The sequence below is a fragment of the Rhagoletis pomonella genome, unplaced genomic scaffold, assembly GCF_013731165.1.
Source record: "Rhagoletis pomonella isolate Grant_MI unplaced genomic scaffold, Rhpom_1.0 Rhpom_scaffold_00012, whole genome shotgun sequence".
Taxonomy (NCBI): domain Eukaryota; kingdom Metazoa; phylum Arthropoda; class Insecta; order Diptera; family Tephritidae; genus Rhagoletis; species Rhagoletis pomonella.
This window is the reverse complement of record NW_023458566.1, coordinates 17983578-18007872: the sequence shown is the minus strand read 5'-3', so window position 1 is coordinate 18007872 and position 24295 is coordinate 17983578. Positions and strand designations below refer to the sequence as shown.

The following is a 24295-nucleotide window of genomic DNA, read 5'->3' as shown; positions in this document are numbered from 1 at the left end:
TCCCCAATTACGATCGCGAATTACCCCATTCCCACGTGCCCAATCTTAATTCGATTTGGCAGTTCTCTGAGTCTGCGTTTTGTTTTTGTTTTTCTTAGCTGTAAAGTTGATGCAAAATATTGGTTCTTCGTAAAAGTTTATAAGTTTCCGTAATGAATTAGGGATATACATACACATTGATAAACTTAACTTTTCGTTTTGTGAGCTAGTTTCGATAAATTTCCGATAAAATTAGAGACGGCATCGGTTTGTTCGTAATTCGGATGGTAATTGAATCTGAATTACCAACAAATGGTATGGCGTATTAAGTAATTCGAAGAGAAATTGGAGTGCGAATTACAAATGAGAGAGCAAACTACGTAATTGGGGGGTGCCATATTAGAGAGGATTCGAATAGTATTTTCGACAATCGGCACGACTACTTTTACATTGTACGATTAATACTATTTTGCAAATTATTTAATCTAAATTTCTAATAATATTATTAAGCTGAGGTACATATTTCACAATAACTAAGGCTTATTTAATTTGAAAACCTCAACCACCTCCAAGCCGACTTGAATCTGCGTTCTCAGAATGAGAAGGCGTAGCAGTCACGCAACGTCACACAGTCGATATTCGCAAGAAGGCAATTACATACATACATACGTTGCAGTTTTCACAATTTGAAGACAGATAACGCCTAGCTGCGGTGACCATTCGTACCGATATTGGCGGGGCAGTATCGATTTTGAGAAAATTGTCACGCTGAATATTTTTTAAAAGGCGGGACACGATTTTTTATATTTATACCAATTAAATACCGATATTCAGTATTTTCTTTATGAATTTAACAAGAATCTCCCTGTATTCTGGTCCAAAAACCATTTTCGGACAAACGTGGCAGCACTTTCGTACTTATTTTCTATGATATATGGTTATGTTTTATCCTGTAAAACTGGTATTCTCGTTATATCCTTGTCTAAATTTAGTTTTAAGGCTTTCATAATTATTTTTTAAGTTTTTTTATAAAAAATAATACTAACTCCCCAAAAAATGCGTGGATATGAAAAAAATAAAAGCTGTAGATATATCGCACGTTTGAAATATAGAGATGTAACTGAAAATTTACTTTTTTGGATATTTCATTATGCAATTAATAAGCTTGATAAGTAGAATAGCCTCCGCCTAACAGATGACTTCATTTCCCAAAAAAGGCGAAGATATGTGTCTTTCCATCTGCCTTTTGATACACCAACTGCATGAATTCATCAAACTTTGTTTGTGTTTTGCCAAAAACCTGAAATTTTTAAATAATTCGTTATATTATTAAACGTGCGATATGGTGTCTATACATTTTTGTGTTTTTTTTCTCTTTTTGTTTTAAATAAAACTCCTTTAAAATATGTTAGGTCATTTTATTATAAAAAAAAAACAAATTTATATGTCTGGATTCGATGCTTTAGAAATGTCCCAATTTTTGTTCGCAGAAATCTGGTCACCGTACGCTTAGCGCATTACCGAACTTTAGGCCTCCATTCATGAACTAGTTTGGCTCTTCACTGCAGGGTCTTTTGCACGTTTCTTGCTGCAGCGTGCTTAATATTTTGTTGTTTTCACACATACCTTCTTCACATTTAGGTTATTATAACGCGATTTTAATGCGCATCCATAACTCATACCACCCGTAGTGCCAAGGCTTGCATACATACATACATACATACATATGCAGATCAATACCTACAGGCAGGCAAGAACTTATGCACCTAGTTTTGGTTGCCCTTGCCACTTGCAGCATTCCCAGTTCCGTTTCCGCAGGCGGCCATGTTGCTGCACTCATCATGCCCTTCCATTCCATATCCCCCATCATAGCACTTTACCAACAGAATGAACGCCCACATTTTGTTGGCGTCACACAACGCTGAGCACTAAACTAATTAATTACTCCCCATATACTTTGCTCCACAGTTCAATTGCATGCAAAATGACGCCATCTCTCTTCCAAATGCTGCTATTGGCTGCTGCCTCGATAGGAATAGCGCAAACGCGGCATTTACTCGCCAAGGAATTGGCAAAACACCAAGTGACGTCATCACTGGGCACAAGGGTTGCTAGCGTTGAAACGCAGAGCATTCTCAAATATTACAACAATAACAACACGAGCTTTGCGGTAGAGGGCGCAAACGCCAGCTCAACACAGCAGCCGCAGCCGCAGCCAGCATTGGAGCATCCAAGGCAAAGACAATTGAGGCTCGAGGACGACGGCAACGGCATCGCTTTGACTGTCTACATCAGATCGCCGAAGAGTGTAGTTCAGGACTGGAGTTTGGTGTGCCAGCAGCTCTGCGGGTAAGTCTCAAAGTGACAAATAGTTCTGTAGGAATAGAAGGAAATTTCACTTCGGAGTGCAGTAAATTACATAAATTGAAGTGATACGGAAATTTTTTTTTTTCTTAATTTTACGTGTGTGCTTTTGTGACAATATGAAAAGCTTTATAGATTTTCAAAAAGGGCAAATTTCATATAAAAGCGATATAATCTTTTGTAACTGCCAATATAATAAAAGTTGCTCAAAAAGTGTCTGCAAATCCAAAAACTATGTGGTCTAATGCTTATCTTGGTGTGTTCTCTCGCATTTGCAGAGCTGGCCTGGGCGGTCCGCCGTGCGATTCCCACTGCCACAGCAGCGAGGAACCGTCGCTTCTACCAGCGTTTTCCGGCTACAAACAAAATATTTGCAAGGATCTTTGTAGACTACAGCTCGGTGAGTGATTAAACAAATGAATATATATTTTATTACATCCTTTAGTCATTAAGTATACACCAATTAATATAATTTACAAAATATAAACAATTTAATTGTTAAATTTGGCAAAGGCAAAATTGTGTAAGCAAGTGTGCAAAGATTTCATCTACAGATATTTATAGCCTCAGTTACGCAATGTGGTTTACATTGCAGGTAGTTATAGACCAACTCCAGAAAAAAATTAAGCTCAGTTTTTCTAAAAACCCAGTAAAAAGTAAAAAAGTGGTTCTGTTTTCGATTCGGATCAACAATTTTTGGTGAATTAAGGTTCGGTTAATTAGTAGAAAAAAGCTGTTAATCTGGTTTATGTCCATCACATTATTTCCCAGCTTATGTATATTCTAGACCTGTGGGTGTGTGGAGTAGGCAGAAGTGTTTACACTAAGGCAATTGGTTCAGTTTTATTATTTTTACGAGATTATTTTGAAAACCGCTGTTTTCCTAGCAACGAAACCAATTTTTTCTTCAAGTTTTTGTATACATATACCCGTAACTAGATTTATAGATATGTTTTTCAAATGGCATGAAATATATTCATCCTAGTAAAGATTGAGGTTGGTTTGGATTAAAGGGTTATGAGAGAATCAGCGCCATTTTTTAACCGATTTCGAAAATGGAGGAGGTTATCAGTTCGTCGGAATATTTTTTTGTATGTACGTTACCGCATAACTTTGGACCACGTTCACCAATTTCTATAACTCTTTTTTTTTTTTTTTAAAGAAAGGTGGTACCCTTAGAGGTGGTCCCATACTAATTTGGTTTGGGTCCGATCATTGGATCATGAAGAAATTAACGGTATTCCAAAATTTTTTATATGAGATTTAAAGTCGGTTTTGTTTTTGCTAACAATTATTTGTTAACCTAAAACTATAGAAAACAATTCTAAAAATTAAATGGGTAGCGGTAATTCAAATAGAATCACGCGTTATTTTGCCAAACTGCACGTATATGCATTATATATATGTACGTATGTATGTACATATCTAGAAAGAAGAATCCACAAGCAGAACTCTCAGCAAAGTTTGTGCGTACGTGCATACATATTTCGTTATGAGGGTGGTTCGCAAAGACTGCTCAAAGCGATTCGTTATAGCGGCAGGAGGTTGGCTCGAAGATATCGCTCGCCATAATTTCATACAGGTAGTGTATGAAAATAGTGCTTTAGTGGCTGTATGATTCCCAATATATATGTAAATGTTTGTTCGCTCACTTGACGGATTTATTTGCTTCAGTTATAGTGAAGCTCAGCTTCTACTCATTCGTTCATTTTGGAACCGATCGTGTAAATGTACGTTGTATTATCTACTGCATCAGATATGAAAAATATATGCACATTAGTGTCGTCCACAAATTGTTAAGTCGGAATTTTAATGCTCTCACCCGCTAGGATTGTTCTATATCGAAAAAATATACTCCTATTTTTTATTTTCAAATCAAAAAATATTTAGGGGTCGCTCAAAGATTCCCATGTATTTGGTATGGGAAAAAACAACTTTTCTAAGAAATGGTAAAGAATTTTTCAAAATAGATATTTTTCGATCGGAAAACTTTGGTTCTCTTCAGGAGACTTCTAACAACAATACCCAATTATTTGTTTAACCATTTGTTAATACTAAAGATTTTTTTATTTATTCGCCTACTGCATTTTCTGGAATTTTTTGGGACCTAGTTTTGGCGGACCTATAAAATAGTTACTATAAAAAAATGGTTAAATAAATAATTAGGTATTATGAATGGGGGGGTGAGAGCATAAAAATTCCGACTTTACTTTTTCCCCACATTAATTTTTAGACCACCCTAATGTACATAAAAATTTTTAAAATCGCTATCATGAATCAATAGCATATCCATACAGCAATCAAATAGCTAGGCATCACTCTCTATAGACAGTTGGAAGCGAAAATTTAGAAAATCAATACACCAGCAACTTGCCTTAGTATCCCACAAGAATTTCATATTACCTTCTCCTTTTAAAATTTTCATAAACAGGTGATCAAAGTTGCAACTGCACGGCTGACGAAGCGGTCACCACTATGTCACAAAACACTACGAACTCCCAGTACGAATGGGGCAATGTAGTCTGCAACAGCTTTTGTGAACATTCCAGAGAAACATTGACCGGCTGTAGCATCTGCATGGAGGACGACGCGGAAGTGCAGGTTTCGATGCGATCCACGGTGGAAACAACAACACCAGACTGGAAGGAGTTGTGTGTCGCTTTATGTAAAACTGGCGATGGCGGGTCTTTGTGCAATTGTGATTTGGCGCCGTTTTTTTAAAGATCTAGCAGGGCGCGAGCACGGGTGGGCAACATTAAACATTCGGATGTTTGAAAGCGACCTAGCCAAAGAGACTCAAAGGGGGTCCTTGCTACCTGTGAAATGTTGCTGACTTTTAGCTGCTCTGCGAAGTCTCTTAAATGAAATTTATTTCGACGACAACACTTTATAGTTAGTATATTGTTAACTGTTTTAATTGGCTTAACTTATGTATACATACATACATATGTAGATAAACACGAAGAGGGTATGTTATTAAAGAAATAAACTACAACTCATACATACATACATACATGTGAGAATAATTTATGTTACAGACTTACAGAAATTGTAACTCAGTTAAATTTTCATGGTTAGAAGAAACCTTAGCCAATTCAAGTTGCTTTTGTTTCCTCAGTTTATGCAGTACATAAATACATAAATATGTAAAGCCCAGAAGGTGTGGCAAGCGTTGCATGAGAGTGAGAAAGTAGACGTGTCAAATTAAAATAAAAATTGAAAAAAAAACTAAATCAACTAATCCCTATGCGAATCAATTAATTTATAATTAATTTGAATTATAGTTAAAGGAAAGAGAGAGTTTAACTAAGTAACAAAAATATACTACAAAAACAATTATAGACATAAAGCTGCAGTATATACTAGAAGAGACGTAGACGAATATACATATATATATACATACAAACACATATCCATGGCTAAATGCTTATATACATACTACATCTATACATACATACATATATAAGGTGCTTTCCATGCATAACATACATACATACTTACATAATACAAGCAGGCAAACAAGCACTTAATTGCATACATACATATCTAATCCAGAGTTGTCGAGTTTTTCTGTTCAAGTTGTTGTTGCACAACTTTCAAACGAAACTAACAAAGAAAAAATTTGAAAAAAAATACAACAACAAAATCACCAAAGGGCTTCCAGGATGCCAGCCTGGAATTTTTGAGTCTTGTCTCTTTAGGGAAAGCAAAAATCCAGCTGGCATACAAAACTCAAAGTGTAGAGTGTAAAAGTAGGTTAATAAAACTAAACGTGTTAAAAGTGCGATGATTCGAGATTTTGTGCAACAGTGAAAACAAAACACAAAAAAAAAAAAACGAAAACAAAAAGAAAACACTAAATTATTATTTGAACTTTTTTAATGGTTTTCATTGGATTGGTACAAATTTTTGGGCGTTTCTCTTAAACTTGAATAAAGGGGGAAACTCGAGACTCGACAAATATTACATGCCATGCCACAGTTTCGAGCTTTTTGAAATTTTCGAAACATTTTTCAGTTTAAGGGAATGACTTAATATTTTATTTGTGTTCAGCAACTATCTGAGACGGTAGATTATTTTACTTTGGTAAAAAATCAAAATAGATTACAGCAACTAATTTAAATTTTTACAAATTTTTTTAATTTATTTGCTAAAAATATTTTAAACCATTCTATTACGAAATTTTGCACATATAAATATGTATAAAAAAGTATCGAAAAAAAAATGTATAATCAAAAAAATAGGTCTATTATTTTAGCCAACCAGCTGGAGTAAGCTTAAATCCAATAAATAAAAAACAATTTTGTAGTACTATTAAGCTACTTTGGAAGACAAAAAAAAAACAATAATTATAGTAAGTAGGAATTAATGGAAATCAGAAAATCGTTTTGGAAGACATTTTTCATTTTTACGATAAGTAAGCTTTTCGGAAAACATGTGAATTTTAAAATAATTGTGTCATTATAAATTTTGGAAGACAAAGCCGTGAACTTGAAAATCTTTGACCCAAGCAACGGTAAAACTTGTATATTCATACACTCATAGAAAAAAAAGCTTAAGGGGGATTACACAAAAAATATTAACGTAACTTAGCCAAATTATTAAAATATCAAAAATATATATGCGTACATATAAATAAACAAAAAAACGCAATTCTTATAAATTTTAACCGTTAAATGTATAAAAAAAAACAAAAACAAATTAAAATTTTCATTTCACTTCGATGAAAGCTCAAACCAATAGGCACGCAAAGCTTTCCGCCAATTGCCGCGATTACGATCCAGCAGGCGGAAGAAGCAAAGCGGGTGTTTTAATTTGGCTTAAATCTACGCTGTGACTGACAATAAAGGCAAATTCTTGAGGCGAACACACTCCACACACGGCTTTCATAGCCAATGTCCGGAGGAGGAGGCGTTTGCAGAGAATTTCCATTTCGACATAGCGCAAACTAATACACACACAAATACCCAATAAACATAAAAAAAAACTATTTAAAAAAAAATGTGTAAATGTTAGCTGCATATGACTAAGTAAAGTAAGACAACGCATATACTTCTATGTGAATGTAATAAGTTTTTAAAAAATCATTATTTAAGCAGATCACAACAATGGCATTCAAAGCAAAGAGCAAACGCAATAACTTAGCATAAATCTTAAATGTAAAAAAAAAGAGAAAGTACCTATTTACATAGCAACCAACCCATTTTTGATTTCAAAAATTTTGTTAGCGTTTGTCCACAATTTTATGGAGGCAAAGTTTCAGAGCACAGCCAAAAGATAGTCGAGCAGCAATTTTTGATGTCGACAACATTTTATGACCCAACCATTTACTGGAATGTAGCCAAACAAAAAAAAAAAAAACAAAAATGAAAATTTAAAGGAAATTTAACTCTTAAAATGCACACTCAACACTAACTTAACTCATTCGTTTTCAATTTCAGTAACTTGTATGTATGTCAAAAATTGTATTTTAAAGCACTTAAACAAATCCCGAATGCACGCACCCTTTATCCCGATATAATATATGTACTATATGTAAACTTATGTATTAAATCAACAAAAAAAAATATCATTTTCACTTTAATTATGCACTTTGTCTGTTGATTATAGTAAATACATATGTATGTAATTGAAAAATGAATGTATTTGAACTTGTTGTAATTGTATTGTAATCTAATTGTAGTTAACTGCCATTCGACTTTGTTTTTCTCTCGAAAGAAATCGTTTAGTCCGAAGCAAGTCAACTTAGTTGTTGTCCAAAGGAAGTTATCTTCAAATTAATTATATTATCTTTAAAAGCAAAAATAAATAAATAAAAACTTTATAAATACATATGTGTGTGTAGCTGATATACATAATAAAAATAAAAGTCATGCATATGTATAAAAAAATAATTGTCCTTTTTGTGACTACACAACACAAAACTAGGCAAATGAAGAGAGGCACGAAAGGAGGAGTGTTACGAAAATCTGTTCGCCTATTAATTCATATACAACAAGAAAAATATATATAAAACGAGTAAAAGTTAATAAACAATTACATAGTTGAATGTTGTGAAGTCAGATGCACTGGTTGTTTTTTTTCATTTCTTATTAGCGTTTATTGGTAAGTGTTTTTACAGTGTGTACAGGGTGGTGCCACCAACCACATTTTGCTCAAAATTTGTTCGCAAACTTATTGACGAAGGTAAAGTAAAGCCACTTGGGTGTCACTTGATCAATGAACGAAGAAACAAGTAGATCATCCGACGAGCCAACATTGACTCGGATCGCCACCTTGTTGCAGCCAAGGTCCGCATGTGCGCCTCTGTGCAATGAAGAACGTGCGTCAGGCAACGCGACAAATGTTCGACGTCGAGAAGATGCAGTCACAACAGACAGCCGAGAAATTTGGCAATCGACTCTCAATTCTGCTTAAACAAGAAAATGTTCATCGCGAAGGGGCAATTCATCTTCCAATCTCTTCATGCCGCCCACGCAGGAATAGCTGGTATGACCAAGAGTGCCGTGCTGCTGCTGCAGAGAAATACGCAACATACAATGCCACCCAGCGGTCAATAGCTATGCGAGCGCGAGTGGAACGATACCGGGAGATGAGTAGGGAGGAGAGATGTCTGTTGAAAAGTAAGAAACGAGAGGCAGAAAGACGCGAATTCGAAGAGCTTGAGATGCTTGTAGACAGGAATAAGGCTCGAAAATTCTATAAAAAAAATAAGGCAACAATAAAATTGTTTCAAGACCGTGGCTGGTTCCTGTAAAGAGAGCTGAAGATGGAAATCTGGTAACAGAAGTCCATGGTACACTTGACATGTGAAGTGAACACTACTCAACGCTTCTGAATGGCGACACATGTGGCGCGTTTGATGATGAGGAACCCGAACCAATGTATAGGGACGAAGCTTACGTTCCTCCACTTGACCAAGATGAGGTGAGAACAGCAAACAGGCGGCATAAAAACTACAAGGCCCCCGGAGCTGACGGTATACCGGCTGATCTGTTTAAAGCCGGCGGCGAAGTGCTGGTAGAGCGCATGTACCAGCTATTAAGCAGAATTTGGTTTGATGAATACACGCCCAGAGATTGGCATCTCAGTGTACTTTGTCCAATCCACAAGAAGGGAAATCACGCCTACCGACGAAGATGGAATGACGTACTGTACGAGCTTTTTAACGACATGAACATGGTTAAGCGATGACGGCGCGCTTCGGGGAAAAGATCCTTTGACTTCGCACCCATGCGTGGACGACGAAAGCAGGGTCACCCGCGAACACGATGAAAGGACCAAGTGCATAGAGTGCGGACAGGTCCACTTGGGATGAACAACTGGCGCAAATCCACAAAGGAGAGAGGCAACTGGCGAAGCTTTTTGGTCACGGCCCAAACCGACCAACGGTTATGGTGCCGAACAAGAAGAAGAAGAAGAAAGTATGGGCTGTCTAAACCGAGTAACGCAAGTATGTGAAACTTAATTTAAAAACAGTTTTATTGAGCTTTATGCCGCTATTGGTTTTTAGGAAAAATTATTAAACAAAAGAAATTAGGAAATTTTGTAGTTGCCATTTCGTAAGACTTATTTCCACACTTCAGCAGGTGAGCCTGTTAAGCGCTCAACGAAGCACGCTTCGTAAGCTCTCGTTACTTATCCATTTCCTTATACATCCTACCTATTTTAAAAATAACAAATTCCATCTTTATCATCAGCATGTGTTTGTAAAAAATTCGAAATTAATGGGAAATAGTGATGTTTCTAATGAGTGTTTGCGGTCACGAACCCCTGTGTAAAAATATCGGCAACACAGAAAGTGAATTCTACAAAATACATTGGGCGTCAAGAGAAAAGCTTGAATAACTTCATCTCCGGCAATTTTTTTTCTGCAAATAATTGTTAATGGAACATACAACAATATTAGTCCAATACGCGATTTTAAAGCCATCGAGATGTAAGTACTATTAAAAAAATTTTCATAACTTTTATAAAAAAAATTTATGACCAAATAAAAAATAAAAATGGAAAGAAACCATCATCATTCTTAATTTTTTTAAAAATTAACAGAATCGTTATTACCAATCGCGAGAGAACAAATAAAATCCAAACAATTTTGAAAAAAGTCAATAGCTATAACTTCCAAAATAATTCGAACTTCGAAAAATTGTGAAACTTTTCTTTTATCGTTGTGAGGCATAAACAGCAAATTGCACAAAAAAAGCTCGACCTTGGAAAAAATGGTGGCCCAATTCACAAATTTTTACTCGTAGTGTAATATAAAGTTTAGTAAATATGAAAAGTTAAGAGAGTACAGAGAGAGTGAAGACCCGTGCATACTCACCTCCCAAGAACCACTAATACATACATACATATACTTATATGTACATCCATATGTAATAAAGATAATTAAAAGTTTTCAGTAATATTGACTTAATAAATAAAAGTAGTCTTAGAGAACGAGACACAAAAGTTAACAAGAGAGAAAATAGCTCTCTGGGATTCCGCCACCTCCAGCACGCTAGCGTGATCGATAAGCAGAGTGTAAATGTTAGGCCTTCAAGTTTAGCTCTGTTATTTATCGCTGAAGTGGCGATCGACCAAGTTGTAGTGTTTACCCTCGCTGGCGCCTCATTAATTTTGGCCATAATTTTAACCGAATTCAAAGAGGATAATAATAAATTAGTGAAAGATTCAAGTGGATATAGCGTTGGAAAGCAGGGCAAAATAATGACCAGCTTCGTCAATGTACCAGAAGGAAGTGATTTTCCACTAGAAAATCTGCCATATGGCGTATTCTCAACAAATTTAAATGTAAGTTATCCCTAAAATTTTAATGGCTATTTAAACTACAAAAATATTTTAGAGAAATATTTTGAAATATGTAACTGAATTGTTTTCGCTTGTCCTGCTTGACCTGTTGACTCCAGCAGTACTGAAGGGGTGTATTATGCGGGCATCTACGTTTATTTTCTTTGCCCTAATATTTATGAGCATTTTTTTATCTTTTCAGCCCCGCAAGCGTATTGGTGGAGCCATCGGCCAGCATGTGCTCGATCTTGCCGGGGTAGCAATACATTATCCACTCGAAGTGCAGGTATTTTCCAAATTTTAATTTGAGGTTTCAATTCTATTGGAATTTGTTATCCATGATTTCATCAGGATGCGCTCAACTCAGATTCGTTCAATTTGCTGAGATGAGTCTTGGTCACTCGGCGTGGAGCGTAGCGCGGAAGCGAACACGCGAGTTACTGCTTAAGGGTTCCACACTGGAGGAAAATTTAGTACTGGCTGAAAGGTATGTGAAATTTGCGCTCCCTCTTTTATAGTTCACTTAAAAATTTTAAATTTTTTTTCATTTAAAGCGTTCTTTTCCCACAAGCGGAGTGCGAGCTGCATCTGCCAGCTAATATCGGGGACTACACGGACTTCTATTCGTCCATTCATCATGTAACCAATGTGGGCATCATGTTCCGTGGCAAGGAGAATGCATTGATGCCGAATTGGCGCTACATACCAGTTGGCTATCATGGACGAGCCAGCTCCATTGTGGTCTCCGGTACACCTATTGGACGACCTTTGGGACAAACTTTGCCTGTGGATGGCCAACCACCTGTTTTCGGCCCCTGCAAGCTCTTAGACTTCGAATTGGAGGTGGCGTTATTTTTAGGCGGCCCAGGGAATCAGCTGGGTGAACGAGTTTCAGCTGATGATGCGTGGAAGAATGTCTTTGGTTTTACGCTGATGAATGACTGGAGTGCGCGCGATATACAGAAATGGGGCACGTATTCGTTTACAGCCAAGAATCTGGGAACCACCATATCGCCATGGGTGTGCCCGTCGCTGCACTGGAACCTTTTTTAGTGGACAACTTTCCGCAAGAACCAGAGGTTTTCCCTTATCTAAAACACGAACGCCCTTTCAACTTCGACATACATTTGGAGGTGTCGTTGAAACGTAATGCCACTTAGTGTTCGACACTAACATTGCTATAGTAAAATTTACACGTTCCCCTTTTCATTTTATTTCAGCTGAAGCCAATGCAGGGACAGTGATTAGCAAGTCTAACTATAAATATCTGTAGTGGACAGCGCTGCAGCAGCTTGCCCACCACACGTTCACCGGTTGCAATGTTCGTACCGGCGATTTAATGGCATCTGGCACCATCAGCGGTGAGTCGGAGGACTCGTATGGATCCATGTTGGAACTAGGTTGGCGCGGTTCAAAGACTATCAGCTTAAGCGGTGGCGCCACGCGAAAATTTCTACAAGACGGAGACGAGGTGATTATTCGTGGGCACTGCGAACGAAATGGTGTGCGAATTGGATTTGGTGAATGCGCCGGAAAGGTCTTGCCTGCCATTCCGCTTTGAAGAGCTCAGTTCACTTTCGTCAATTTTTATATGTTGCTTAAAATGTAGTAATAAACACTTTTATTAAATATCTATTTACATAAATATATGTATGTTGTGTATACACTTGAATACTCTGACAAAGTCAAATAATCGGGGTTACCCTGAATAAGACACCAAGTGGGAATTCTCATCTAGAGAAAACTCTTAGCAAAGCCACCCGAGCCAAGTGGAACTGTCAAAGACTTTTCGGTCCAACATGGGGTCTAAACTCCAAACTAATAAAATAGTTATACCGAACTATAGTCCGTCCGATTATAACTTATGCCTCTATAGTCTGGTAGAATCTGCGAGATCTCCGACGATATGCCAAAGGAAATCTGCTTTGGAAGGAAATTGCAGGTCAAAATTCCAGACCTATATATCTGGTGAAATGGTTTACCACAATTAGATCCCAGATATATACACTGGTACACAGACGGATCAAAGATGGAGGACAGAGCGGGAGCCAGGCAAAGGGCTTTGACACTATTCAACTCTTGTCAGCAAGGAACACGGTATTACTATGCTGGGTACGAGGACATTGCGGGAGGCACTCTTGAATTCAGCCTTTTGCTTGTTAAATTGGAGTCGAGTTTAGGATTTGAGGGCAAGTAAAGACGAGTGCTTTAATAATGTAACGTATTATTGCCCCCAATATGGAATTCACTCGGATTAATAACTATGCAAATTCACGCATGGCTTCGTAGAGCCATCTTCTTTTTTTGCTGCAGACTGTAGCTGTAAAATCGGAAAAAGGTGGTGTATATACATACATTGGTTTATCGAAGGCATTTGCGGGATACTAAGTTCTACTGATAAGGTTGTTGTTGTTGTTGTAGCGGTCGGTTGATATCTCAGTCGTTGTCGTCAAGTTCCTCTAACGGCATCCCTATGAAGCGTGCAGCCTCAATAGGGTCGGTCCACAGGGGCAGCGGCGTTAGGATTGTCGGGTTTTCCGGGCATACGAAGAAATGTTTCGAGTCATGAGGTGTCTGTCCGCATGCCGGACACTCATTTGGTATATCTGAGTTTAGTCTCCTCATGTATGAGTTTAACCTGCTGCAGTAGCCAGAGCGAAGTTGGGCTATTGTGGTTGTAGTCTTCCGACGCAGATGAAGCTCCGTCTCGTCAGTGTCCGGTGGTTGTGCGCCTAGAACGGCATTCACAGGTCTGGAGTCTACATAACTCGATACTGACTCCCTGTGAATGCCGTTCAGGGCCTGTCGATAAGCTGACGGGTCCAGAGGTTCGTAGAGATGCCTCCTGACGTGGGCGAGGGCTCGTCTGCAAGCAGTTACCCATTAGGGTGACCACGTCTATGGCTTCCAACAAGAAACTGCTTGCAGAGCATTGTGTTGTGTTCTTTGACCGGGAGCAATTTCGCCTCGTCGTCCAGGTGGTGTTCTGGCGACATCAGAAGGCATCCAGTCGCTGTCCGTACTGCGGTAAGGATAAGATCGAATCCGTTGGTTGATGAGGCGATTTAGCTTTTTCCCAGACTCATCCCTAGGGCCTCCTAAGGACTATTGAGAATATTGATAGTTGGCGCAAAGAGCAGGATCTCCCTTCTTGTGCATTTGCGAAGTTTACTGAAATTCCAATCTTCAGGCATATATTCATCAGACTAAATTGCGCTTAACAGGTTTGAACAACTCAGCCGGTACTCTGTCTGATAGAGTGGAGGGGCGTTAGGTTTGTTCCTATACATATTCTTCTGCGCTTACAATCTCAAATGTACTCTGAAGTCTGTTACTGAATATCCCAAATGAGAAGAAAAGTTTTATCAAGACGGAAGTACAGATGGAGATAAACGAAGTCAATGTTATTGTTAATTCCGAAATCTTGTCTAACCGATAACCGGTTCATTTCTGCCGGAATTGCTGTATCTGATGGTGGACAAGCTTAAAAGCGCGCCTGAAAGTTTTCTTTTTTCAAACTTTTACTTGCGACAGGGTGACTGCATGATGACTGGAAGCTTTTGCTGCGCAAGATTCACAGAAGCATGTATGGATTAGCAATTGCCCTTTTTAGTTGAGCACAAGCTGGTATCGAATAGATGCTTTGCGAGAGTGGACAGTAAAAATAAGAGCGAAAAGTGGCGAGATACGGAGAGCATGCATTACTGCGCCTGCTCCCAACTTACACCACACCCCTCAACTACCCGCCACATGTTTGAGTTTGCCTAAGCAAGCAACGAGCAAATTCCTCTAGCTGGCTGACTGGCTATTCAACTCCAGCATGAAATCGCTGGCACGGCAAACAGTTGAAGACGAACAGCGTCGACGAGCGCAGGCGAGCAAGTTTTAAAAAATCACTGGCGCCGGGTAATTGTTTAGTCCGACAGCAACAACAAAAAATCCAACCACAATCTATATATACATATATATATGTATACTCGCACTATAAAAGCAAAGAAAAAAAACAATGAAAACAGTGAAATAATAGCATAAAGTAATCGCACGATTTCGCATCAATAAATGCAGATAAATACGCCGCAGACGAAAGCTGAAAATTTGTATGCAAAACGCGAAACAAACGCGAATGAACCAGTAAAAGTGAGTGCAAATAGTTGAATTTTTGCAAATGCCAATTTCCTATCAGCGATTTGTTTTATGCAAAATCGATAAGCACTGTTGGCAAAATTTGTACTTTTTGTATCTACCGCAGTCCAAAGGGGTTTTTTTTTAATCTTGTTCGAATGTGAACGAAATACGGGTATACGATTTTTTTTTGAAACGTTTGGAAAAATCAATTCTTTGCTACTTCACTCGCTTGCCGACGCAGCAGTCACAGCTGTTGGCGTCGCGGTCGCGGTCGCGGTCGCAGTCACTGTCTCTGCTGCTGCCATTGCTTTTGCCGCTAAGGCTGTCTGTCACCACCACCCCGCCATGTATGCCTCGTCGTCGTAGCGTCACATTGAGTGGCACATTGTGTAGCAAACCGCCACCAGCAGACTGCAGCCAGCCAACCAACCAACCACCCACCACCCAACCGTTTGCGCGACGCTTGGTTCTTTCCCCGACCTGGGGGTATATGAACTGAGGAAAGGAAATGCCCCACACACAGTGACGCTTTAGAAGGCACCTTCGATGGTTGCAATCTGACTTTGGTTCGCAGTGCACTGTTAAGTGTGTGGTGGTCGGTCGGTCGCTGCCCAGGAGCCAGGCTCTTGAGACGAAGTCTGCTGTCGCAAATGTTGCAACTGTCGTAACGGTCGTAACTGTCGTACGCCACTAGACTGGCGCTTTAAATGACTGAGTGGCTGTCGAAAAGACATTTGTATGTGCAGACGCTGAGGGGGGTTAAGATGGCGACGGTGAAGTTAACAGCTATGTAGAAAAGTGCAATACAAAGCGGCACAAAGAAAATGTTGCAAAAGTCAAGTCGCTGAGAAGACGCACCCCACCGGGAGGCTTGTTTTCTATGCGAGTATTACACAAGCTAGGCGTTGGTAGGCGAAACAAGCGTAGACCCAAACAACAATGGGACATGCCATTGCATTTTTTGCGCGCGTGTTTGTGTGTATGTTTGTGAGTGGTGTACAATCACACACCGACAATAAAGGTAATTAAGTGACGGCGGTGCCTGAATAAATGCTACAATGTATCTACATAACGTCCATCCCTAAATTGGCGCGTCAAGCGGCAAGCAACTGTCAAAAATCCTCATGTCCATACAATTTTTATGAAGCAGCCCACAATAACGCGGCGCTGGCGCGGAGCAAGTGGAATTTTCATTTTTGTCGGGGCGTTAAGTGTTGAATTTGGATGCAGAAGACGGAAAGAAAGAGAAAGAACAAAAAAGTGAAAGAGGAAAAGAGAATAAAAACGAGTGGGAATGAGAAAACGTCAAACGTTTCGCCGCGCTGATTTGGGGATAGCGCGCGCTGACACTCGTTGACGACAATGGAAAACGCTACGCTTAGCGCTCGAATTTAGGGACGGCAGCAAGAGACAAGCGCAAGCGAAGTTCGGGGAGTATGTATGTACATTTGAGAACCAGTTTTTTAAACATAGCTTTCGCAACGCTTTTGCTTTGCATGTCAACGCTGCACACACGCTTTGCCTCGGTAGATATTGCGAAATTTCTTCTTTTGCTAATCATCTCTGGATTGCATTCGCTTGTCCCTCATTCTACACATAATACAACCCCTTGAAAGTGATTAAAGTTCATTGATTCGATATTCCAGTTTCGTTACAAAATGCAAATAAAATCACAAATATGTGAATGCAGCGCACAAATAGAAGCACCCGTACCGAAGAAACAGAAACAACTAAAAAAGGTAATCTGTTATGAAAATGTGTGCGAAGAGTGTGCAGCTAGCACCTACACAAATGTAATCATAAAATCAGTAAACAAAGAAGAACGTTCTTTGTTTTGCGTTTCGTATGAGCTTTTGTGAGCACTTTTAATTTTTTTAATGTTTGCCTTTTTTTGTATAAGAAATGTTTACATTCCAATTGGCACGAATGTGGTTCAAAGTCCACAAACTGGTAATAATTTCGCATAACTATCTTTTGGGAATGAGGGTGGCTAAATATGTACTAGAGGTGTGCCTTGTGAGTATCATCTCATATGTATGTATATAGTTAAGCTAGCTATATAGCAGTTACAGCAGCAGGAAAAGAATAGCCTTGAAATAATTTCGTCCAATATAAATGAATAATCTTTCAACCGAGATCAAATATGTAGATAGAAATCTGGAATGGAAGTGCTCTAAAGTTAAACCATTTATTGTACCCCGTGTGTAAAGATTTGTGGAGCAGCTCATCCTTTTCTACAGTTTTCCCGACAACCTCTGGAGCAATGGCCGGTCTTTTCTACTTCCATTCCTAGTAAAGCTCATACTAAGATTAAATATTCCATCTGACGATTTCTACGGAAAGCTCAACATAGTCTTAATACTAGGAAATTTCCACTCATCCAACGTGTTCTGACACCAAGTTCTCTATCAGCAACCCCGTGAGGAACAGATGGAAAAACGCCACAGGGCTAGACTTGGAATCCGACGCTATCTTTACTGAGGTTTCATGCACAAGCAAGCTCTGTGAGCTGACGCGCAAACTCTAACGATTTTGGCATAAACACCCATAGTCTGTCCGGATTTTGGAGGCTTTTGCCTTTCCGATGGCTACCCGAAATTCATCGCTGTTATTTGGTTTTAAGAGGTTATTGGTCTTATCCAATAGCTCGCGCGTATCTTCGTTTTAGAGGAGACATAATCGCAAAATGTAATTTAAATGTAATTTATACCCTACCATCGCGCTTCAGCGGTTGGGCAGGCACTTAATGGTCGACCAAATTTTACCCACACTGTATGGTATAAATGATTCGAGTTTTAGCTCACCACGGCTATACCATCTTGCGAAAAGGCTCATTAATATCCACGAAAAGCTATGCTTCGAAAGTGGACATAACTTCGGCTCAAAAGATAGACCTTGGAACTTGTCAGACTTGTTGTTTCTGTCACAGCTGCAGAACAAAGAAGAGGATAAAGTGGAGATCATCGCGCACCTTTTTTCAGACGGGGGGTATAAAAAATTAATTATTTCATATTTGTAAAAAATATTAAAAGGTAAAAATAAAACAGTATGTAGTCCTCTGACAAATTAAAAACAACAAATTGTTAATCAGAAAATATAATCAACTTATATGCTCATATAACTTACGAGTACCGTTAAAATCTTCTTGATCAAATGATCGGCACTAAACCAAATCAATATGTGACCACCTCGGCTAAAAAAATAATTACCGAAAATGGTTCACCCGAACCATAAAAAATATATATTCCTATGTATTGAAAACCTCCTCATTTTTTTGGAAGTCGGTTAAAAATAGAAATTAAAATTCCAAACTTCTTTACCTACTCCAATCCATGCTGTCACTCGCAGGTATGCATATGTAGACCGATGAGCTATCAGCAATATTATATCAATTTGTGTTATAGTAATGACTCATACGTATTTAATCTTATTCAAGGCCACAGTGGGTTCGTTTAAGCCTATATTTACATATATATCTACATAACATATTTATTATGCGTATGTCAGCTAGCACGTAAAATACCTAACTGGGTAATGATCTTTCACCGAATGCTAATGAAAAAATTAAAAAAATTGCTTATTTGATCAGCATTGTGCTTGGTTTCTATATTTTCCAGCAGTACGAAAAAATGCCAACGCCAATCTGTTGTTAAAACTCTCTTTGGAACCAATAACATAGTGAAGTCATTCCAACGATGCCTGCCCTAAAATTGCTCTGCTATTTGGCGCTCTTCGCATGGGTCCAAGCAATTACCCGTAAGCTCGAGCGCGCTTCGACATTCCTGATTTAGAATGATTAATCGCAGAAATTTTTATTTTTAGCTGAAAATCCATTCGCCTGCATGAGTTTTATGGAAGATGAGAAGTTCATTCAGGATGATGATGATTTTGAGGAGTACTCATCGAATGGCGGCGGGCAGTCACAGTATAGCGCGGAGAATCAGAACCCGCCGGATGCAGAATCCACACCTGTCAGTGAACAAGCAGCGCCACATCGACGCATTTGTCAGACAGACTACACGTTCTGCTTCGCGTTGTGGCGTCAAACCCGTAACGGCACTCGAATCGAGAAACAAGGTGGGCTACGAAGCTTTTTCTTTCGTTTCGTTCGGGGAAACTCAGAATAACTAGATGTTTGATGTCTTTCTGTTTACAGGTTGTTGGAAGGAGAGCACGGAAAGCAATGTCACGTGCCGTCAGACGGAATGCACAAGTTCGGCGCCCACATCAAGTAACAATTCTCTCTATTACTGCTGCTGTTCGGGCGATTCGTGCAACAAAAATGTGGCTGTGGTTGAGCCAGCGCCACTGCAGGTACCTATTTGCTCTAATGTCCAGTTAGAAATTTCTTACTTATTTACATTTAATTTTCGACATATTTCCCTTTCAGCTTTCAAAGCCGATTTATTCTATCGGAGAAAACATTCCGGGAAGATTTGGCGATGCCGGCTTTGGTGTTGTTGTAATGGCAATGTTTGTGCTGATTTTGTGTTTATCAGTCAGTGGCATGGCTGCCTACTGCTATGTACATAAAATAAAGGACAAGCCTATGCCTGAGGAGGCTCCACTTGCACCCTCCGGTCCCGGTTACAGTTCAAACCTACGAAACGTCGACAATATAAACTTAATTTGTATGCTCGGCAATGGCAAATACGGCACAGTGATGAAGGGTTTGTTGCACGACCAAGAGGTGGCCGTGAAAATATTTCCTGAAAGCCATTATCCGTACTACATCAACGAACGCAATATCTACTCGTTGCCTATGATGGACAGTCCTTCGCTGTTGACTTATTTTGGTAAGTACACGAGTTATATTTACATTTCGCTAGGGAAATTCGGGACTCACTTATTGCTTCTCTAGGCTATGATGAGCGTCACACAATGGATGGCAAAATCGAGTACCAACTAGTACTTTCGCTTGCCCCGCTCGGTTGCTTGCAGGATTGGTTAATTGCCAACACCATGGGCTTCGAAGCGTTCTGCAGCATGGCCAAGTCCATCACGCGTGGCCTTTCGCATCTGCATACAGAAATAAGTCGGGGTGACGAATATAAGCCGTGCGTCGCGCATCGCGATTTCAACTCGCGTAACGTGCTCGTCAAAGCCGATCGAACGTGCTGCATCGGGGATTTTGGTTTTGCCTTGAAAGTATTTGGCTCCAAGTACGAATACCGCGGCGAAGTTGCTGTAGCAGAAACAAAAAGCATCAACGAAGTGGGCACGCTCCGTTACATGGCACCGGAACTGTTGGAGGGCGCCGTCAATTTGCGTGACTGCGAAACATCACTCAAGCAAATGGATGTTTATGCTCTGGGATTGGTACTGTGGGAGGTGGCTACTCGATGCTCGGACTTCTATCCACCTGCCCAAATGACGCCATCCTACAAAGCCCCCTACGAACAGGAGGTCGGCACACATCCCACTTTTGACCAAATGCAGGCATTGGTGGTGCGGCACAAGGCACGACCCTTGTTTCCCGCAGGCTGGGGTGGGGGCTCTGCGGCCAAGTTGATAAAGGATACATGCGAGGATTGTTGGGATCATGATGCTGAAGCGCGGCTGACATCGCTCTGTGCCGAAGAGCGCATGCAAGAAGCAGCTGGTTTGCGGCCGCGCTACTCACATGCACAGTCGCCTAGTCCTTTGCTGAGCGCAAACAATTTGCTGGTGCCTGATCAGGTGGATGGGAGCATGAAAATATCCATGGATACGTGTAATTCGGAAACAGAAACGATGCTTCAGCCGCCACCAAACCAAAAGATTTTGCCGCGCGCCCAAAGTGTGGGCAGTGAGTTAGGTATCGCACCACATGCAGAGAAGAACCATCTTATTCACACCCAACAACAACTACAACCATATCAGGGACGCAACCCATGCCAAGAGCGCAACCTGGCACCAGTGTCCAATCGACCGCCCCAGATTTTGGTTGAGAAAAGCAAGAAGCACAGCTTTCAAAACGGGCAAGAAAACAGTTTTTCTTGCTTAGAAGACGACGTTTCAGTCGAAGACCTTATCTCTGGTGGTAGCTCGAAAAAAATTAACAATTTCATGACAGAGAATGCACCGAGCATGGGAGAGGGCTTTCCTAAGCAACACAATACCGATCGGAAATTGAGAGGTTGGCACGGCGTTCGGGCGCTAATACAAAAAAAACTTTTCCGCAAAAGCGACGTTGGCACCGACCTTTTCCAGCAGCAGTTCGGGTACGGAGATGAAAAGTCTAACTTGGTGGACAATCGGTACGCTGCCGTTATTAAAGGGCTCGACAACAATGGCAGCGATAGGTTGGCAAAGGCAGCAACAATTAGTTACATAGATGACCGGCACCGCAGCAATAACGGTGCGGCCACCACCAAGACCACAATGCTCACTGATGTCTACCCACATACAAGGCGACCCAACAACCTTGACTTGAGTCCTATGAACGGTTCAGCCGTACCAGTAGGAGAGTCCAGTGGCCCGCTTAATGCTCCTGTTGCTTACAACAAGTCAAATTTAATTCAAAGCATAGCGGAGGAGAGCAACGACAGGAGCGCCAAACAACACCTTCAGCAAGTAGACAAACGCACTAGCACGCCATGCCATGTGGTGCCACGTTCCCTCTCTTCTAGTCTAATTAAACACATAAACCGCAATAATAATAACGTGAGTAAAGGCGAGCTGAATACCATAAACGCTACGAACAGCAGCCCTAAGGAAACCACGCCTGCACCGGTGTCCAACTCGACCGGTCACCTCAAAGCGCCCAGCAATACAGATATCCTCTTTAGGCGGCAGCGAAGCCTTGAAATGTTCCGCGAGGTGTTCAGTGGCCGAGGCAGCACGGAAAAGCTACGAGATCCCAGTCAGCGCGTCAAAACGCCAGGTGATGTGCCGCCATCTGTGCGCAAGGTGCGAGCCTCGAAGACGCTTAGCCTATACGACGATCGGATGATGGACTCTTCAACGCTGAATATACTCTAGCATGAGGAGGTTCTGTTGCTGGAGTTGTAAGCAGTTTGGCCCCGGGTTGCCCGTCAGCTTACCATTTCAGTAGGCAGAACAGAGTGCACAATAATGTAGATGAATGTGAAAGGAATGGAGACGAAAAGAAATACTCGCGCGCGGTTTTTTCGAAGCTCATCGACAGGATGAGCTTATAGGTACTCATAGATGTAGTTGCGTTGAACGCGCGGCTCATAAGTAGATCGTAGGTCTTCGTAGTGCCACCCCTTCCATTGAGACCCTACTCTACATATGTATGTAGTATGTATTGTGTTTGTATTCAAATGTCTACGCACGTGTGTGTGCTGAAAAAACCAAAGTCCTTATAGTGTAATATTGAACGTGTTTTTGTACGAAGTTTATGTATGTATGTATGTATGTATCTCTAAAAACAGTCGCCAGTAAGCTAGTCTTAAGTTTGTATGCAGTAGTTAATGTATATGTATGTAGGCTAAGAAGCTGTGACCGATGAATGCAGCAAGCAGGGGGCAACAAAAAGCGCAGCATCAGGTCAGCCATTGCTTGTGAACGCCGGCAAATTAGTGTAGCAAAGATATTTATTTTTTATTCCACTTATTGGTAGAACATGAAGACAACTAACTGTACATCTCTAGGGAATTTTCACAGCATAGTGTTATAGTATATACATATATATGTAACTCTGTAATAACATACACATAAACGGGTAGAAAACTCTGTTGGTTTACTCAACTGTGCATCAGTAAAACGAAATTTTTTGAGATCATAGCTGTGTGGGATTAATTCAACTTAAAATTGTAGAGTAGTCTTGCGAAAATTATTTTTGGGAATACATAATTTGAAATTTTCAAGGTGTTCGAAAAATTTCAAACACTCGCACTAACTTATTTAAAAAGTTGCCGAATTTTTTTTTTTTTTTGTTATACCGCGTTATTATTAGTTCAATTATATTTTATGATTTAGTTAAGTAGAAGTGTATGTCATAGGACATATGTATGTATATTTAGGCTATTTATAATGACTAGTACGTATTTATGTATACATACACACGTATTTCATAATTTGTACCATACGCGCATAATTAGACTGTTGATAGGTTCAAAAAGTTAAATGAATTTGGAAATTGCCTTGTATTTCATTAAAAAAAAAAAAAAAGTTGTAGAAAATACATTGAAAATACAATTATATAAATATTGCATTGATGGTACTTTGATATATGTAGTAGCTATATTCCAACTATATTCAAAATGATTCCAAGCAAATGAGGTAAAAATGTTGAACGTATTCGTTTAGAAATTACATAGAACAAATGAAAAAGATCTATGTCCCAGAAGAATATAAACTGACATCACATACCATTAGTAGAGTTTTACATTAATAAATAAGTTATGCTGATAAAAATGTATGTATGTATTTAATTGAATTCCATATATTGTATTGAGACATATATTTAATAAAATAATAACAAATAGGTTAAATACACATAAATGCAATGAAAAGTGTGTTGATGCTTCATTTGGGTCAGTGATTCCCAAAGTGGCCAAGGTTGAGTCCCAGGGGTCGAAGGGGCCTCGACGGGGGGTATACGTTGGCGTGAAAAAGAAATGGAGGCTCACATGTTGTAAGTGAGGGCCCACGAAAATGTATCTGGTTCCGATAGTAAATAACAAAAATGTTGGCTTAGCTTTCCTATTTAATAGAGGCAGATAGTACCTTAAAAAAAAAATTAAGGGAGCACGAAATATTTAAAATTTTTCTGTGATTCTTGACTGGCTGTATTTTAGTGAAAAATGGTCGCATTGTGATTAAAAAAAAAAGCATTTTAAAGCTTTAGGACTCTTATTTTCAGATTTCTCCTCTAAAATAAATACTTACATTTTACCGTTGAATTGCCCTTTACACTGGCGATTTTTTGGTTAAACGACAAAAATCGACTAGGAAATCGACTCGTGTGGGTAAAGGCAGCTTTAAAACTAAAAGAGCGTTTTTCTCCCTCAATATTTACCTCACGCTCCTATGCCACTCAATATATTAAAGCCCGGTTATGCAAGACTTAGCCTTGACTTGACTT

The 24295-nt window shown here is 39.6% G+C and overlaps 3 protein-coding genes across 9 annotated transcripts; all 3 read left to right on the top strand.

The window, feature by feature from the left end:
* The first annotated feature begins 1953 nt into the window (after nt 1–1953).
* LOC118748002 lies at nt 1954–8407 on the top strand. 4 transcript variants are annotated; one of them, XR_004994009.1, is made up of 4 exons: nt 1954–2328; nt 2622–2743; nt 4775–5235; nt 8062–8407. XR_004994009.1 is itself a non-coding variant. In XM_036482263.1 (3 exons), the coding sequence occupies exons 1-3, from the start codon at nt 1964–1966 to the stop codon at nt 5062–5064; spliced, it is 777 nt and encodes a 258-aa protein (XP_036338156.1). In that variant the 5' UTR covers nt 1954–1963; the 3' UTR covers nt 5065–5554. The 4 variants fall into 4 exon arrangements, 1 of the variants encoding a protein (XP_036338156.1); XR_004994008.1 differs by having other exon boundaries at nt 8027–8407; XR_004994007.1 differs by lacking the exon at nt 8062–8407 and adding an exon at nt 5311–5554 and having other exon boundaries at nt 4775–5274.
* A 2345-nt stretch (nt 8408–10752) lies between these two features.
* On the top strand, nt 10753–12739 carry LOC118748004 (fumarylacetoacetase). The gene is given in 7 exon segments (XM_036482264.1): nt 10753–11139; nt 11339–11422; nt 11488–11520; nt 11523–11623; nt 11691–12154; nt 12157–12282; nt 12357–12739. Coding segments are annotated over 7 exon segments (1233 nt in total). The 5' UTR covers nt 10753–11055; the 3' UTR covers nt 12698–12739.
* Nucleotides 12740–14883: 2144 nt separating this feature from the next.
* LOC118748001 lies at nt 14884–23383 on the top strand. Of its 4 annotated transcripts, none has more exons than XM_036482260.1 (6): nt 14884–15273; nt 18882–19017; nt 19084–19338; nt 19418–19575; nt 19652–20057; nt 20123–23383. In XM_036482260.1, exons 2-6 carry the CDS (start codon nt 18957–18959, stop codon nt 22222–22224), a joined length of 2982 nt encoding a protein of 993 aa, XP_036338153.1. In that variant the 5' UTR covers nt 14884–15273; nt 18882–18956; the 3' UTR covers nt 22225–23383. The 4 variants fall into 4 exon arrangements, with proteins under 4 accessions (XP_036338153.1, XP_036338152.1, XP_036338155.1 ...); XM_036482259.1 differs by having other exon boundaries at nt 14885–15273; nt 18879–19017; XM_036482262.1 differs by lacking the exon at nt 14884–15273 and adding an exon at nt 16430–17000.
* The last annotated feature ends 912 nt before the right edge of the window (nt 23384–24295 follow it).